The sequence below is a fragment of the Prionailurus viverrinus genome, chromosome A1, assembly GCF_022837055.1.
Source record: "Prionailurus viverrinus isolate Anna chromosome A1, UM_Priviv_1.0, whole genome shotgun sequence".
NCBI lineage: Eukaryota > Metazoa > Chordata > Mammalia > Carnivora > Felidae > Prionailurus > Prionailurus viverrinus.
The window spans coordinates 214,630,914-214,646,106 of record NC_062561.1 but is presented as its reverse complement, the minus strand read 5'-3'; the positions used below and the strand labels follow the sequence as shown (position 1 = coordinate 214,646,106).

The following is a 15,193-nucleotide window of genomic DNA, read 5'->3' as shown; positions in this document are numbered from 1 at the left end:
ATCTAAATTAATCTCACCCAATACCCTCTATGGCCTCATCCTGTTTTTCTTCTAGTTTTCATAGTACTTATCTAAAATTATCATCTATATTTCATTTTTTGCTTGTTTATTGTCTTCTTCATGTATTTACACAGGCCCTATCAATCCTATTTATTCCCGAATTCCTGGTGAATTCCTGGCGAATTCCTGGCGAATTCTCTTTGAGTAAAGAGAGTTGTAACTCTTTTTATCTTGGAGGAGGAGGAGGGGAGGTTGTGAGTCAGATGACTACAAACAGTGCCCTGAACTCTATCCATCCTCAGCTGACACCAGAGTTCCAGGGAGAGCCACATCCATGGCTTTCAGGGCCTGGGCAGCCCAGTGATCCTCTAGTTACCCCAGTATATGAGCTCAGTACAACCAGATACCCTGACAATGCTCTAGGGCACTGTTGGCCACAGGGAAACTTTGGCCAGCTGGCCATAGTGCTGGTGGGGGAGCTCCCCAAACTTCCTCTAGGTGTGCAAACTCTAGGTTAACAAGAGACCATGCTGGAACAGTAGTTATTGAGTACATTTCATTTTTTTACAAATTAATTTAAATATTTCTTACTTTTTCAACTTTCTCATTGAAGTGTATCTTATATACTGTGAAATTTTACATCTATGTACACCTGTGTAACTGCCACCCAGACCAAGATATATTCATCATCCTAGCAGATCCCTTTATACTTGCTCCCAAGTGATATTCCCCAAGGGTTACTGACCTAGATCCCCATAGATTATTTTTGCCTTTTTTGGAACATCATGTAAAAGGAATTGTACAGTAAGTGTTTCATTTTTTAAAAAGTGGTCATCTAGCCTGACACTGCATGATTAGGAGAGGGTAAGAACTCTTGCACTCTCTCAGTCGGCAGCAATGTGAGTCAGACAGTGCAGGGTTTGAATCATGACTCACTCCCTATATAACCTCTAGCAGCTTATTCAACCTTGTTGACCCTGGGTTTCTTCATTATAAAATTGAGAGAATAATAATTCCTACTTTGGAAAGTTGAGATGAGTAATATATGCAAAGTGCCTCATGCAGTGGCTGACACATAGTGGGTGCTTGATAAATGTGTGTTGGATAAATAAAACTTTATATATATATTCTTTTTTTTTTAAGTTTATTTTTGAGAGAGAGAGAGAGAGAGCGCGCGCACTTGAGCAAGGGAGGAGCAGAGAGAGAGGAGACACAGAATCCCAAGCAGGCTCCACACTGTCAGCGCTGAGCCCAACGGGGGCTGGAACTCATCAACTATGAGATCATGACCTGATCTGAAATCATGAGTCAGGCTCTTAACCAACTGAGCCACCCAGGCACCCCTATATATATTCTTGGCTATAGCAGGCATTTATTAACTGTAAATCTATTGGCCATGTTCCTGCTTGTAGTATGGATTTCTCCTGTCTTCCGTGAACTACCTCCAAGACTTCAGTTTAAGGATAAGGGTGGCCAAGGACTTCTGTAAAGATTTCTTGCACCTTCCAGAATTAAATGTGTGACACTTTGGTTTCCTTCCTTTGGATTTTACCAGCCAAAAACTGCGGAAGGTAGGGGGGGTGGGGTAATGACCATTTCTGGGAAAATGGGCTTATTCAGTATGGACACTTCACTTTAGTACAAGAAACACTTATGGAATTAAGGGCAAAGTTCGATGGTTGTCATTCGTGTTTTATTCGTGCCCTCATTCACACTCACAGGTCAGGCTCAATCTCCCGCTGCATTTCACTTTCAAGGCACTGGCTCAGCACGAGGACGGTCCCTTTAAGGCCCTGGAAAGGGTCTCGCTGTTGGTTTCGGCGAGGAAGCCACGCCCCATCACGTGTACGCAGTCCCAGAGGGGCGGGGCCGGCAGCTCCTCGCGTTCGTCACTTCCGGTTCTCTGTCAGTTGCAAGCGAGCGAGCAGAGGGCTGTTCGGCTGCAAGAGCGGAGCGTGAGTGTTGGGGGCCCCGCCCCCACCCTTCGAGCCCCTGCCCGGCCGATCCCCACCCTCCCGGCGGGGCCGCGAGCCGTTTGCGGCCTCTACACCGCTCGCCGGCGACGGCCGCGGGAAATGGCGGCGCTGCCAGACCTCCCCTTTCCCCGCCTTGGCCTCCCTGGACCTCCTCCTTCGCCGACCCTGCGCCCCATGCGCTGTAGGCCATTCCGCGCCAGAAGCTGGCTCCCGGGAATGGCTCGGGCGCGGCGAGAGCTGCGGCCCCGGGCGGCGGGGTGCGGCCGGGCGGGGGGCGGGGAGCTTTGGGGAGGGGTCCGGGGCGCCCCCGGGACAATGCAGCGGCGGCCCGGGCCACAACGGGGGCGCGTGCGGAGCCTGCTTTTCCTCAAGGCTTTGCTGGGGCTCTCACCGTGACTCCCAGGGTGGGGGGGGGCTGTCTAGGGGAGGGAGAGAGCGGACCCCGTCGGAGGAGGGCTGCGGGGGAAGGACGACTGGTATGTTGGGGGTAGGTAATGCTTCGAGAGAAGAAAATGGCGCTTGGTGCAAGTCCCTCCTCTTCCCATACGGTCTCCTCCGCACTTCGCCGCCTCCCACGCCCCCTCCGACCAACCTGTCTCCCCCCCGCCCCAGCCGTTGCCAGCCCCAGGGTTCCAGCAGTTTCCTGGTGTCGCGCAACCCCCTTTCCTCATGTTGGTGCTCATCACCCTCGTGTAGTACCGAATTCGTGTGCCTTTTAGTCTACGTTTATTTTCACCTCGTCTTTTCTAGTCCTCCACGCCATCATCAGAGAATGAAGATTCGTTTTTTCAGTTGCGTTTTGTATATATTCTACACTAGCATTTTAATACCACCTGCCTGAATTACTAGGCTGCCTTTTTTTTAAGTAAAAATACATTTAGTCAAAAGTTCAAAGTGGCCTTAGTTACCATTATCTTGTTTTTTTGTTGAATGGGCTTCTAATTTGGATTAATTACGAGGTCATTCTTTGAAATGATCTTAGCCCTCCCCCACCCCCCCGCCGCAGCTTTTATTAGTAGACCGTATAGTTATGCTTGGTTATTTCAAAGTGAAAAAATAGGTTATGTTCAATTTAATTACCTTTAAAAAAATGTTTCGTGGCATTATTAGCTGCTAGCATAAAAAAAACCTTAAATTGATTTTGGAGTTTAGGATGTAAAATGGAGGCAGTAACAGGATTAGTACATAAAACATGGTTCAGAACATTGTTGGTTCCACCTGAGTTTACTCTTCTCATCAGGAAATTACCAGTTAAAAATCAACATGGCTGGTTGGGTATGTTTGAGCTTTTTGAAATTAGTGGCTAGAATTGGAATGGATGGCCCACTTCTTTTACCTTGACCTCCTATTGTGGAATACATTCAATGTCAGTGTAGAGACAGGTTTAGTCTAGAGAGCTAGATTATGATATTTTGAGAAGAAAATGAGGTCTTTTTTCCTTTATTCAACATTTCACAGACTTTGTTGTATATATTGGGGCCTTTAGGTTATACAAAAATTAATGGGACCCATCCTTTTTGGATAGAAAGCAAAAGATTTTTTAATAAGTGGTTTACCACTTGGTTTTATAAAGTGCCTTGAAAAGTACAGCATGCCTTGGAATTCCTTGAAATTTGGGCTTTAGCTTTTTTTTTCTTTTGTTTCTTTTTTTTTTTTTAATCACTGCAAAAGTAGAGAAACAAGGCCCTCTGTCTGGCTGTGCTCCGTAAACCTCCACTTGAAAGCAAGGGATTGGCCTATGTATGTACCTCTGGGGAACTAGGGCCATAGTAGGAATTTGAGAAAAGGTGTTGCCCCTCCCATAAGCAGATTCTTCAGAATTTAGTTATATTCCAGAGAAAAAAATCAGTGTAAAATGTAATGAATTGTAAAAATTACGTATAACTTTGTGAACTCTGAATAGGTGCTTGTTATTTTGATGGCATGGTCAAAAAGCCAAAGAGCATGAAGGACATACACAAAATGTGAAAAAATAGGATTATACTGGCGAGTGAATTAGCTATTGACATCTGTATAGTGCAGCTCTTCTCCATGTTGGGTGGATAATTCCGTTAGATCTCATGAGTGAGAAATATAAAGCAGTATTGAGGATATTCCTACTTCCTGGTTTTAGCAGATTGCTGTCACCTGCCTTCTTGCAATTTTTCCTACCCATAAACCTCTAACCTCTCTAAAATGCAGTATAAAAAGACCCAATGGCTTTGAGAAAGGTGTAGGAGTATGAGAGGTGTGTGACATTTTACTTCTTTCTCCTTGCTGGGTTCTGGGTGTTATTTTCAACTCAGAAGAGCATAGATTAAGAGTATAACTTCTAGCATTGTGCTTCACGTCACAATTCCAGTACCGCAAAATGATAGAACCATGGAACTTCTTAAATTTTTGCTTGGGAGAGATTAAGCTGGAGGTAATCGAATAATTTGTTAATTATATAATGTATTTGTCTTGCAGAATGCCTAAGTCAAAGGAACTTGTTTCTTCAAGCTCTTCCGGCAGTGATTCTGACAGTGAGGTTGACAAAAAGGTGACTATTAATGCAAGTCATTTCTGTGATACTTAATTCAGCAGTATTGCCCACATCCAGTTCTAAAGGACAGCAAGGCATATCAGAATGGTAAAAAGAGAGCTTGGACGGGTGTTTCTGAAAGTGCAAATGGTTCTGGGACCACTTGACCAAAGTGCCTAGGGTACTTGTTCATGCACACTCCTGGCCCCTAAATCAGACTTGAGCAAGTCTTTGGACCTGAACAAGTCTCCCATTGAGGACTTCTAGGAACACTAACTCTGCAGAACTACCACCTTATTCCCTAGGGGGAATAGCATTAGAAATAGGCCAAAGCCACTATTTGCTTTATTTGGAAATCTGCCTAATCTGTAGGTATTGTGTGTTGTAGTTGAACTAAATTACCTGAACTCTGAATGCAGGTGTCAATTTTGACAGTGTCCTTGGCCACTGATGTTTATCCAGCCCACTAGGATTACCTCAAATGTAGGCTTGGTACATGTTAAGTTAGAATGTTATTTACTCTGGTCTCCTCCTTTTAGTGAAATCAACACCCAGCAAAGCTAACGTGAAATAACCTATTTTGACAACAGGCTTTTTCTACATTAGTTAACACCTGTGCTGGAAGCTGTGCATTCTGCTTACCTGAGCAGCTCACATTGTAGTCCGAGCTTCCTTCCATGCAGAACTTTTTATTTCCTAGAAGCTTACATAATTATGTCTCTGAGTTTAGTTGACAGTGTTAGTTAAAATAGCTTATGGGAGAATCTTGGAGAAGATGGATCTTTAGGGAAATAAAGAATATATCACGTAAAGGTTGAAATGAAGCCTCAAAGAGCATACATAGCTGTACTGCAGAAGGAAATATGTCTTAAATTCTTATTTGCATTTGGTATGACATTTGATTATGTTCATTTAGCAAATTTTTATTGAGTGTTTATGTGCCGGGCATGTGCCAATCCCTGGGGAGTATCCAGACCCTGATACAAAGAATAATCACTTTCTGCTTATTGAGCAGAATTGATTTTTGCCATTTGTCCCAAATAGTATTCTTAATCCTGTAAGCACTTAAATTAAATACATTCACTTTTGGGGCACCTGGGTGGCTCGGTTGAGTGTCTGACTTTGGCTCAGGTTGTGATCTCGCAGGGTTCGAGCCATTGGTCGTTCTCTGTGCTGACCGCTCAGAGCCTGGAGCCTGCTTCAGATTCTGTGTCTCCATCTCTCTCTGCTCCTTCCCGCTCATGCTCTCTTAGAAATAAACTTAAAAAAAATTAAATGCATTCACTTTTTCAGTTATATGCATACGTACATTATATTTTATCTAGTTTCATCTAATTTAGTAAGACAACACGTCAGTTTGTACTTTCCACCAAAAGGAACACGACTGCCCTCTACTGTTTAGGTTGGGAACTCCACTAGTTTTCATAGGCGTTAGCTCATTTTAAGAACCAGGCTATATAAAAAGTTTTTACAATAATGCTGTTTAATTTAAAACGTTGTTTTGATTTTGAATAGTAGTCTAAGCACATTGCTGTCCACCTTTGGTGATTTTTTTTTCTGATGAGGAAGTTCTTGAATTGTTGACTTCTAATGCTCAGTACGAAATAGCTTTCTTAGGTTTGTGTACTCATAAATTTTTCTTTCTTTTTTTAAAAGTTTATTTATTTGTTTATTTTGAGAGAGAGAGTGCGCACATATGTGCATGAGCAGGGGAGGGGCAGAGAGAGGGAGAGAGAGAATCCCGAGCAGGCTCCATGCTCTGCGTGGAACCCGTCTCGGGGCTCGATCCCGTGAAATGTGAGATCATGGCCTGAGCTGAAATCAAGAGTCAGATGCTTTAACTGACTGAGCTACCCAGGTGCTACATGTACTCATAATTTTCTTTAAATTTTTTTTTTTCAACTTTTTTTTTTTTTTTTGGTTTTTTTTTTTTTGGTTTTCTTTTTTGGGACAGAGAGAGACAGAGCATGAACGGGGGAGGGGCAGAGAGAGAGGGAGACACAGAATCGGAAACAGGCTCCAGGCTCCAAGCCATCAGCCCAGAGCCCGACGCGGGGCTCGAACTCACGGACCGCGAGATCGTGACCTGGCTGAAGTCGGACGCTTAACCGACTGCGCCACCCAGGCGCCCCTACTCATAATTTTCAAAGTCAATTTAAGTCCCTTTTGGAATAGGCAGCGCATGAATAACATATCCTAGATTGGAATAAGTTGGTTGTATTCTTATGAATTAATATATTTCCTTTGTAAAAAAAAATTAGCTGACTAACTTTAATAGACTTCTGGTTTCTAAAAGTTTATTCAAAAGCAGCAGGCCCCCCCCCCCCCCCCCCATTTTTTTTCTTCCCAGAGAAATCTGATGTGCGTATCTGGTCTATTATAGAGTTGTTTCTCTGGTTATTACCTCTTTGATGCCTGAAGTGACTTTTGGGCTCTTGGGAACACATTTTGAAGACACTGTGTTAGATATTAGGTTAATTCCATAGTTCTCTTGTCAAGTGAAACTTGCCTGTGTGTGTTTTTAGGATTCCTCTGATCCTTTAAGTCCTAAGGAGTCAGGAAGTGTTTGAACCTGAAATGTGTCTTATTCTTATGTATGCAGATTTTAACCATTATTCTTGTTTTTCTTTTAAGTTAAAGCGGAAAAAGCAGGTTACTCCAGAAAAACCTGTAAAGAAGCAAAAGACCGGTGAGACTTCAAGAGCCCTGTCATCCTCTAAGCAGAGTAGCAGCAGCAGAGATGATAACATGTTTCAGGTAATTTCCTTAGATCCAGAGGAATTATTATCTGGCTTGATCTGATGAATGTTGAAAGTACTATAATCTGACCCTGCATAATAATTATTAATGTTTCTTATAATCATCTTCTATTCGTTGAAATGTAAGAGCAAGTTTGTAGAAATGAAAGTAATTTATATGCTGCTAGATTATTGTTAAAGTCTAGAAACTTGTGGTTTGGCTAAGTGTAAAACAATGAATTTAAAATTATGGACATCCAGGGGCTCCTGGGTGGCTCAGTTGGTTAAGCGTCTGACTTCAGCTCAGGTCATGATCTCACAGTTCATGAGTTTGAGCCCTGCGTCTGTGCTGACAGCTCAGAGCCTGGAGCCTGCTTCAGATTCGTTCTCTCTCTCTCTCTCTCTTTCTCTCTCTCTCTCTCTCCCTCTCTCCCTCCCTCCCTCCCTCTCCCTCCCTCCCTCCCTCCCCAAAAATAAACATTGAAAAAAAAAAAGATTTTAAAGTTGTAGGCGTTCAGAAACAGATTGAGAACTGCACATTTAGGAAGCAGTTTGAATGCAGGGCTTGATCTCATGAACCTGTGAGGTCATGACCCAAGCTGAAACCAAGAGTCGAACACTTAACCAACTGAGCCACCCAGGCATCCTTGAGTTGTTAATTTTAGCCATTCTGACCGGTGTGAGGTGGTATCTCATTGTGGTTTTGATTTGTATTTCCCTGATGATGAGTGATGTGGAGCATCTTTGCATGTGTCTGTTAGCCATCTGGATCTTCTTTGGAGAAATGTCTATTCATGTCTTCTGCCCATTGCTTCACTGGATTATTTATTGTTTGGGTGTTGACTTTGATAAGTTCTTTACAGGTAAAAGAGGTATATATTTTGAATCTACTGATGGCCTTGAAAGACAGTGCCAGGATTAAGGTTAGAATAGGAAAATAGAAGTTGGATATTTTTACTCACTTTTTGCCTAGTTATGTGTGTGGATGAAAATAGACACATGATGGTTATACTTACTACTGTATTGAATATGGAATATGCTAAAAGAGATTTAAGGTGCACTGATCACACAGAAAATGGTAACTGAAATGATATGTTAATTATCTTGACTAGTAATCATTTCACTATGAATAGATCACATCTTCATGTGGTACACCTTAAATGTACACATTTTTTGTTAAAAAATATTAAAAATTTAGACAAAATGCAGATGGATTAGTTAGAGGTTTTAGTCTTCTGACTTGCCTATAGCTTAGGGGAGCAGACTACTTTGATAGAGAACATAAGTCAGTATGTGTAAGGAAGAATTATGAAAGGGCCCTCATTTCTTTAAGTTTGAATGCTGTTTTTTGTTTGTTTTTTTGAATGCCTCCTGTACATCAGGCCTTGCTAAGTTCTGGGTAAGCAGTAATGGTCCCAGTAGACATGGTCTCTGGTTTTGTGGAATTTATAGGGATAAATATTATACTAATAAACATACATATATATGTATATGTATATATATAAGTTATGTTAAGGGCTGAGAAATAAAAGGGTAGGTTATTATGAGAGAGAAGGTGCTGTGGGAATCTCTCTCTAAAGAAGTGACATTTGAAGCTTAAGACATAAAGGAGGAGCCAGTCATGAAATATACGAGAGAGGGAATCCTTTCTGAAGTAGAGAGGCTTGTGCAAATATTTTGTGGCTGGAGCCTAGGAAACCTGGTTGAGAATGTAGATAGATCTGGTTGGTAACGAGGGTGAAGGACCAGGTCTTGCACTCTTTGAGTTTTATTCTAAGTGCTGTGGGAAGTTTCCTTAAGGGTCAGAATGAAATGTGGAATCTGCAAGAGAAGCATCCTGTCCTTTCATAGACCTTCTTGTAGAGAATGGACTTTCTTCTTGTGGAGAATGAAGTGCTGCATTGGAATATTTTAACTTAATGTTTGCAATAGAGGTAAAAACTTTCAAGGATTTGGGCAACTATCTATCTTGGGCTTTCTCTGATTAGTTCTTGTTTACCGTTTGCCTGCCTTTGTCTGTGTAATGAAAACATCTGTAGCATTTTAATGGATTTTATCTTGTCTATTGAAGAAACAGGATCCACATTTAGAGATTTTATTATGTTAGAGCAGTTTGGGGAAAACCACATCCATTTTTAGGGGGTGGTTATCTCATCAAAAAAAGTGGTTCAGTTTTTAAAACCTCATTTGGAAAGCTTCCTGAGCCTCATAAAGCTGTAAGATTCCTTACTCTTTTGAAAGCGCCTCTTGGTTTCTCTAGGAGGAACTATATATTTTATTTTCAAAGTGACTTTTCACAGACCTTAGTAGTGACAGGCATTCTACAAGATAATCTTTAATTTTGTTGCTGTTATAGGTTTTTCTTTGAAATGGTAATTTGGCCATAGAAAAATATTTTAGGGGCGCCTGGGTGGCTCAGTCGGTTAAGCGGCCGACTTCGGCTCAGGTCATGATCTTGCGGTCCATGAGTTCGAGCCCCGCATCGGGCTCTGTGCTGACAGCTCAGAGCCTGGAGCCTGTTTCAGATTCAGTGTCTCCCTCTCTCTGACCCTCCCCCGTTCATGGTCTGTCTCTCTCTGTCTCAAAAATAAATAAACGTTAAAAAATTAAAAAAATATTTTGGTGATAATACTGAATTTTAATTGGCTTAAGAACACAGTAGAGTACATTGGTTATATAAATATAAAATGAGAACTTCATTTTTACTTATAATAATGGTTTGACAATTTTATTAATATTTTATTTGAAATTTTTTTTTTCCTAGAATTTTTATAGTTTTAACCTTCACATTTAGGTCTGTGATCCATGTAGAATTAGTTTAGTTTTTCTGTGTATGGTGTGAGATAGAGGTTGAACTAATTTCTCCCCCCCATGGAGATATTCTTAGAGTTATTAAATCAGTATTGTAAGTCCAATGAACAGTTCCACTATGAGAATTATTCTGGCCTTATCTAATTTATCCATTAAAACAGTTTACTAAGAACCCAGTATGATAGGCACTAGGGGGTTTCAAGAAGACTGATTAAAAAATAAGCCATTAAAAGTGACCATAAGATCACTGGTGACTAATTTACTGTAGGCAGTGGGAATTTAATTAGTAGAAACAGTATTCCTCTCCTTTCAAAATTTAGCAATAAATGGAAGAGGGAAACACGGAGAAAGTTTACAAAATGCAGGTTAGGGAAAATGTTTTCTAGAAGAGGGGAATGAGCATGTTAAGAAATGGTAGGTATGAAGCCAGTGAAATGGGAAAGAACGTGTATGAAAGAAACGGGTAGAAAACGTAAAGAAAGTTAACTGATAATGATGTGAGTACAGAGAAGAAAGATTTGAAGGCACTTAACCCGTACCCAGTGAACTTCATTTCTCCATAAAGCATGGGGCATACCCTGGAATTAGGGGTATACCAGCAGGACAAGAAACTTAACTTGAAAATGGAAAACTAAAGGAAAATGCACAAGACCTAGCTGAGACCAGAAAAAGCAGTCTAAAAGGACATAGGCAAGATGGAAGCCATTAATATGTACTGGGTCAGCACAGCTGTGATTCTACTACAGTAATAACTGGTATCCCCGTGAAAAGGATTATTTAATAATCAAGGGGCCCTGGTTCAAAGGGAAAGGAGCATAACCGAACCCCAGATCTTTACATGTTGATGTAAGCACAAAAATCATAGCTGGTTTTTAGTCAGTAAGCCTGAAGAGTAGTTTCAGAATGAGTAAGAGATGGGCAGGTGTTAAAAGTTTTGATCAGAAAGTGTGACTTCTTAGTTTAAGTGCTAGATAGTATATTACAGCAGTGTAAGACATCCTGGAAAGTGCTTACAGACACTTTGTTGAGTAAATTGTTTTCCTTTGTAGTTTGTTAAGCACAGTGTAAGGTTTTTGAAAAATAGTTTTCTGTGGGTAGTTTTAAGTTCTTACTTTGAGCCTATGGGTGAAGTGTATTAAAGATGTTATTTGAAATGAATGTCTAAAAGGAAAAGCTTTCTCATGTTACTATTGACTGGATCTCTGGATTCTTAGAATGGTGTATTGCTGGTGGAGTCTATGGATTCCTACTGGTTGTAGTTTGTACTGCAAAACTTTGCTTTCTAATGATTTTTATTGTAAAAAATAAAAAACACTTTACATAGAATTTGCCATTTTAACCATTTTTAAGCATACAGTAGTGTTAAGTATGTTTATATTATTGTGAAACAGATCTCCAGAACTTTTCATTTTGCAAAACTTAAATAACAACTCCCCTTTACCCCCTCCCCAGGCCCTGATAACCACCATTCTACTTTTTGTCTCTCTGAATCTGACTACTCTAGGCATTTCTTTTTTTTTTTTTTTTTTTTTTTAAATTTTTTTTTTTTCAACGTTTATTTATTTTTGGGACAGAGAGAGACAGAGCATGAACGGGGGAGGGGCAGAGAGAGAGGGAGACACAGAATCGGAAACAGGCTCCAGGCTCTGAGCCATCAGCCCAGAGCCCGACGCGGGGCTCGAACTCATGGACCACGAGATCGTGACCTGGCTGAAGTCGGACGCTTAACCGACTGCGCCACCCAGGCGCCCCTCTAGGCATTTCTTAAAAGTGGAATCATATAGTATGTATCTTTCTGTGAGTGGTTTCTTTCACTTAGCCTATGTCAGCAAGGTTCATCCGTGTTGTAGCATGTAATTTCCTGTTTGTTTGTTTGTTTATTTATGAGAGTGTGAGCAGGGAGGGGCAGAGGGAGAGAAAATTTTTTTTTTTTTTTTTTTAATGTTTGTCTATTTATTTTGAGAGAGAGAGGGAGGGAGAGAGAGAGAATCCCAAGCAGGCTCTGTGCTGTCAGCATGGAGCTTGATGTGGGGCTTGATCCCACGAACCACGAGATCATGACCTGAGTCGAAATCAAGAGTCAGACACTTAACTGACTGAGCCACCCAGGTGCCCCTAGGATTTCCTTTTTTTAAGGCTAATACTCCATTGTATGTATATAACACATTTTATTTATGTCAACATTTAGGTTGCTTCCATCTTTGGGGTGCTGTGAGTAATGCTGCTGTGAACATGGGGGTACAAATAAGTATCTTCTCAAGACCTTGCTTTTATTTCCTTTAGGTACATACCCAGAAGTGTGGCTCCTGGATCATCACTAGATCATGTATTAGTTCTGTTTTTAATTTTTTTGAGGCATCTCCATACCATTTTCCATAGTGTTCCTCTGTTTTACTAATGATTCCTTTAATGTGAAAATGATTGGAAGGGTCAGATGTGCTTCATTTAATTCCGTCTTTTTAAGAAAGATTTGAGTGACATTTCCTTTGGTTGTAGTTTCGATATTCAGAATAGTAGTAAATATAAATATGGACATCACTCTTGAATACCTTTCTATGTTTTTTTTTCTTTGGCAGATTGGGAAAATGAGGTATGTCAGTGTTCGAGACTTTAAAGGGAAAGTCCTAATTGATATTAGAGAATATTGGATGGATCCGGAAGGTGAAATGAAACCAGGAAGAAAAGGTGAGATTTAATTTCCTGAATTTGGTCCTGATATTAGGACTGAACTAAAAATTATCTAAGTAACGTATCTTACTTGAAATTGAAATAATGTTTGGCAGTGCATTGGGAGAATCTTCATTCAGTTGAGTGTTCTGTAGTCTTTTTGGACATGACACTTCCTTCAGTCACCTGTCTTAAATAATTGTTGGAATAAAACCCAGAAGAAAGAATACCCCTAATATCATTTCATTTGGCTGCTAATTTGTTTGGCTATTTTTTTTTTTTTTTAATGTTTGTTTATTTTTGAGTGGAGGAGGGGCAGAGAGAGAGGGAGACAGAGGATCCAAAATGGGATCCGTGCTGACAGCAGAGAGCCTGATGCGGGGCTCGAACTCTCAAACTGCAAGATCATGACCTGTGAAGTTGGATGCTTAACCGACTGAGCCGCCCATGTGCCCCTGCTTGGGTGTAACTTTAAAAAAAAAAAAAAAAGTTTATCTGAATTCTTAAGTAGTAGGCACTATCTGAGAAGTTGTAAAAATTGGAATGAAAAATTCTGGTTTATAGTGTTTCCTCTTGGTTCATCTTCTAAAGGATATTCTTTAACGGGGCGGGGGGGGGGTTGGGTGGGATCCTTTTACTGGGTCTTTGTCCTCTTTCCATTTATGCTGCATCCCATCCCAAGCATATCAGCATCATAGAAGCATACTGGATTTTTTCACCAGATTTATAGCTAGAGAACATTTATGGATTAGCATAAATTCCTATATTTGGGTAGTTAGCTGCTTTAGGTTGATCCTTAGCTAATAATAAAAGTCCTCTTTATCTTCTACTCTGCCTGTTTGTCATTTTGAAGGTACTGCTTGTTTGCTTCATGTGGGTTTTGGGTTTACTAAACCTAACGTTTGTTTTCATACCCTTTAACATTTTCTTGTTCAGGTCGTTTCTGGCTCATTCAGGTTGTTTCATTGTGGGCAATGCCACATTTCTTGTTTCTGCAAACATTTACTAAAATAATTTGATCAGCTTAAAGTCTTTCCAAGATGTTCATGCATTATGTTCTTTTGCCTTCCTCACAATTTCATGGCCTCCCAGCAGTTTTCTGAAAAATACACTCATTCTTCCAATTCTAGTTTATTTCTCTATTTACATGGGTCAAGTATTAGAACATTGGAAATTCCAAGTTCAAAATACTTTCTGTTCATAGTCTTACATCTTAAATAGAAAAGACATGTTATTAACTAACATTTGAAGTGTTTACTTATGTGTCATGTGATACACTTAGCTTTTTATTCAGATTAACTAATGTATTGGGTCTCAACACCCCTTTGAGGTGTAAATACCATTTTACTGGTGAGACCGAGGCTCAGGGGTAATGACAGTTTTTTAAGGTGACATTAGTGATTGGGAGGCAGTGATAGAACCCTGACAGCATGATTGCAGAATGCATTTTTAATCAGTACATACATTCTGAGAAGTTCTGTATGGGTCACGTCCCAGGAATTTTTCCAAAGTGAAATGAAGGTTTCTGGAATAACTCAGCACAAAGTCATTCACCCTGAGTTCCTGTAAAAATTTGAGCAAATGTTGGAACCAACTGGATATAGAAATGAAGTGTCACATACGAAATCTGGACCTGGCCACTTAGCCTGCTAGTTTACAAACTAGCAAATTAGCTTGTGAGATGCATCTTCAAATCATTTGTTCTCACGGGGTATAGTAAGTACTGTGCAGGATACAGTGTTGGAAGTAAAACTAGATATAAGACTGGTCTTGGTTCAGGTAATTGTGATGAATATGTAATTAACAAATTAAGAGATTTGACTCTCAGTATGGTTCCATTATGCCTTTCAAAGTGACAGCTGTTGATAAAGCAGTGTTTTAGTTGTAAGTATGAAGATCATCAAGAAAGCATAAATAGAGTTTCAACTTTTAATTTTTAAAACTTTGTTTTAGGTATTTCTTTAAATCCTGAGCAATGGAGCCAGCTGAAGGAACAGATTTCTGACATTGATGATGCAGTAAGAAAACTGTAAAATCAGAGCCATATAAAACCTGTACTGTTCTAGTTGTTTTAATCTGTCTTTTTACATTGGCTTTTGTTTTCTAAACGTTGTTTTCCAAGCTATTGTATATTTGGATTGCAGAACAATTTGTAAGATGAATACGTTTTTTTTTAATGTGCATTATTAAAAATGTTCTGAGTGAAGCTAATTGTCAACTTTATTAAGGAGGATTGCTTTGTGCCCGCCACCTAGTGTAAAATAAAATCAAGTAATACAATCTTAACTGTTGTGGCCTTTTTTGATCAAAGGAGTTGGTACTGTTTAAGGCCAAAAGTAACAGTTTATAGATCTGTTAATTTCAACTTGGCTTTTACATTCAAAAGGATTTGTATTGCATTGGATTTATAAACTCTGACTTGTGAAATCCATAGTTGATCTGTTTTCTTCCAGCCCAATGTCTAGACTTGTATTTTTCCACCCCAGTGATACTTCACT

At 40.1% G+C, this 15,193-nt stretch overlaps 1 protein-coding gene across 2 annotated transcripts; it reads left to right on the top strand.

Moving 5' to 3' along the window:
• Positions 1-1,856: 1,856 nt before the first annotated feature.
• Positions 1,857-14,981, top strand: SUB1 (SUB1 regulator of transcription). Of its 2 annotated transcripts, none has more exons than XM_047868402.1 (5): positions 1,857-1,955; positions 4,425-4,497; positions 7,114-7,236; positions 12,605-12,713; positions 14,649-14,981. In XM_047868402.1, exons 2-5 carry the CDS (start codon positions 4,426-4,428, stop codon positions 14,726-14,728), a joined length of 384 nt encoding a protein of 127 aa, XP_047724358.1. In that variant the 5' UTR covers positions 1,857-1,955; position 4,425; the 3' UTR covers positions 14,729-14,981. The 2 variants fall into 2 exon arrangements, with proteins under 2 accessions (XP_047724358.1, XP_047724367.1); XM_047868411.1 differs by lacking the exon at positions 1,857-1,955 and adding an exon at positions 2,029-2,157.
• The last annotated feature ends 212 nt before the right edge of the window (positions 14,982-15,193 follow it).

What these genes read in the sequence shown, in the direction of transcription:
- SUB1 (XM_047868402.1), top strand. Translation starts at nt 4,426, where the DNA reads ATGCCTAAGTCAAAGGAACTTGTTTCTTCAAGCTCTTCCGGCAGTGAT. An exon ending in GAGATGATAACATGTTTCAG is followed by an intron (nt 7,237 to 12,604) that starts GTAATTTCCTTA and finishes TTTCTTTGGCAG; the next exon opens with ATTGGGAAAATGAGGTATGT. An exon ending in AATGAAACCAGGAAGAAAAG is followed by an intron (nt 12,714 to 14,648) that starts GTGAGATTTAAT and finishes ACTTTGTTTTAG; the next exon opens with GTATTTCTTTAAATCCTGAG.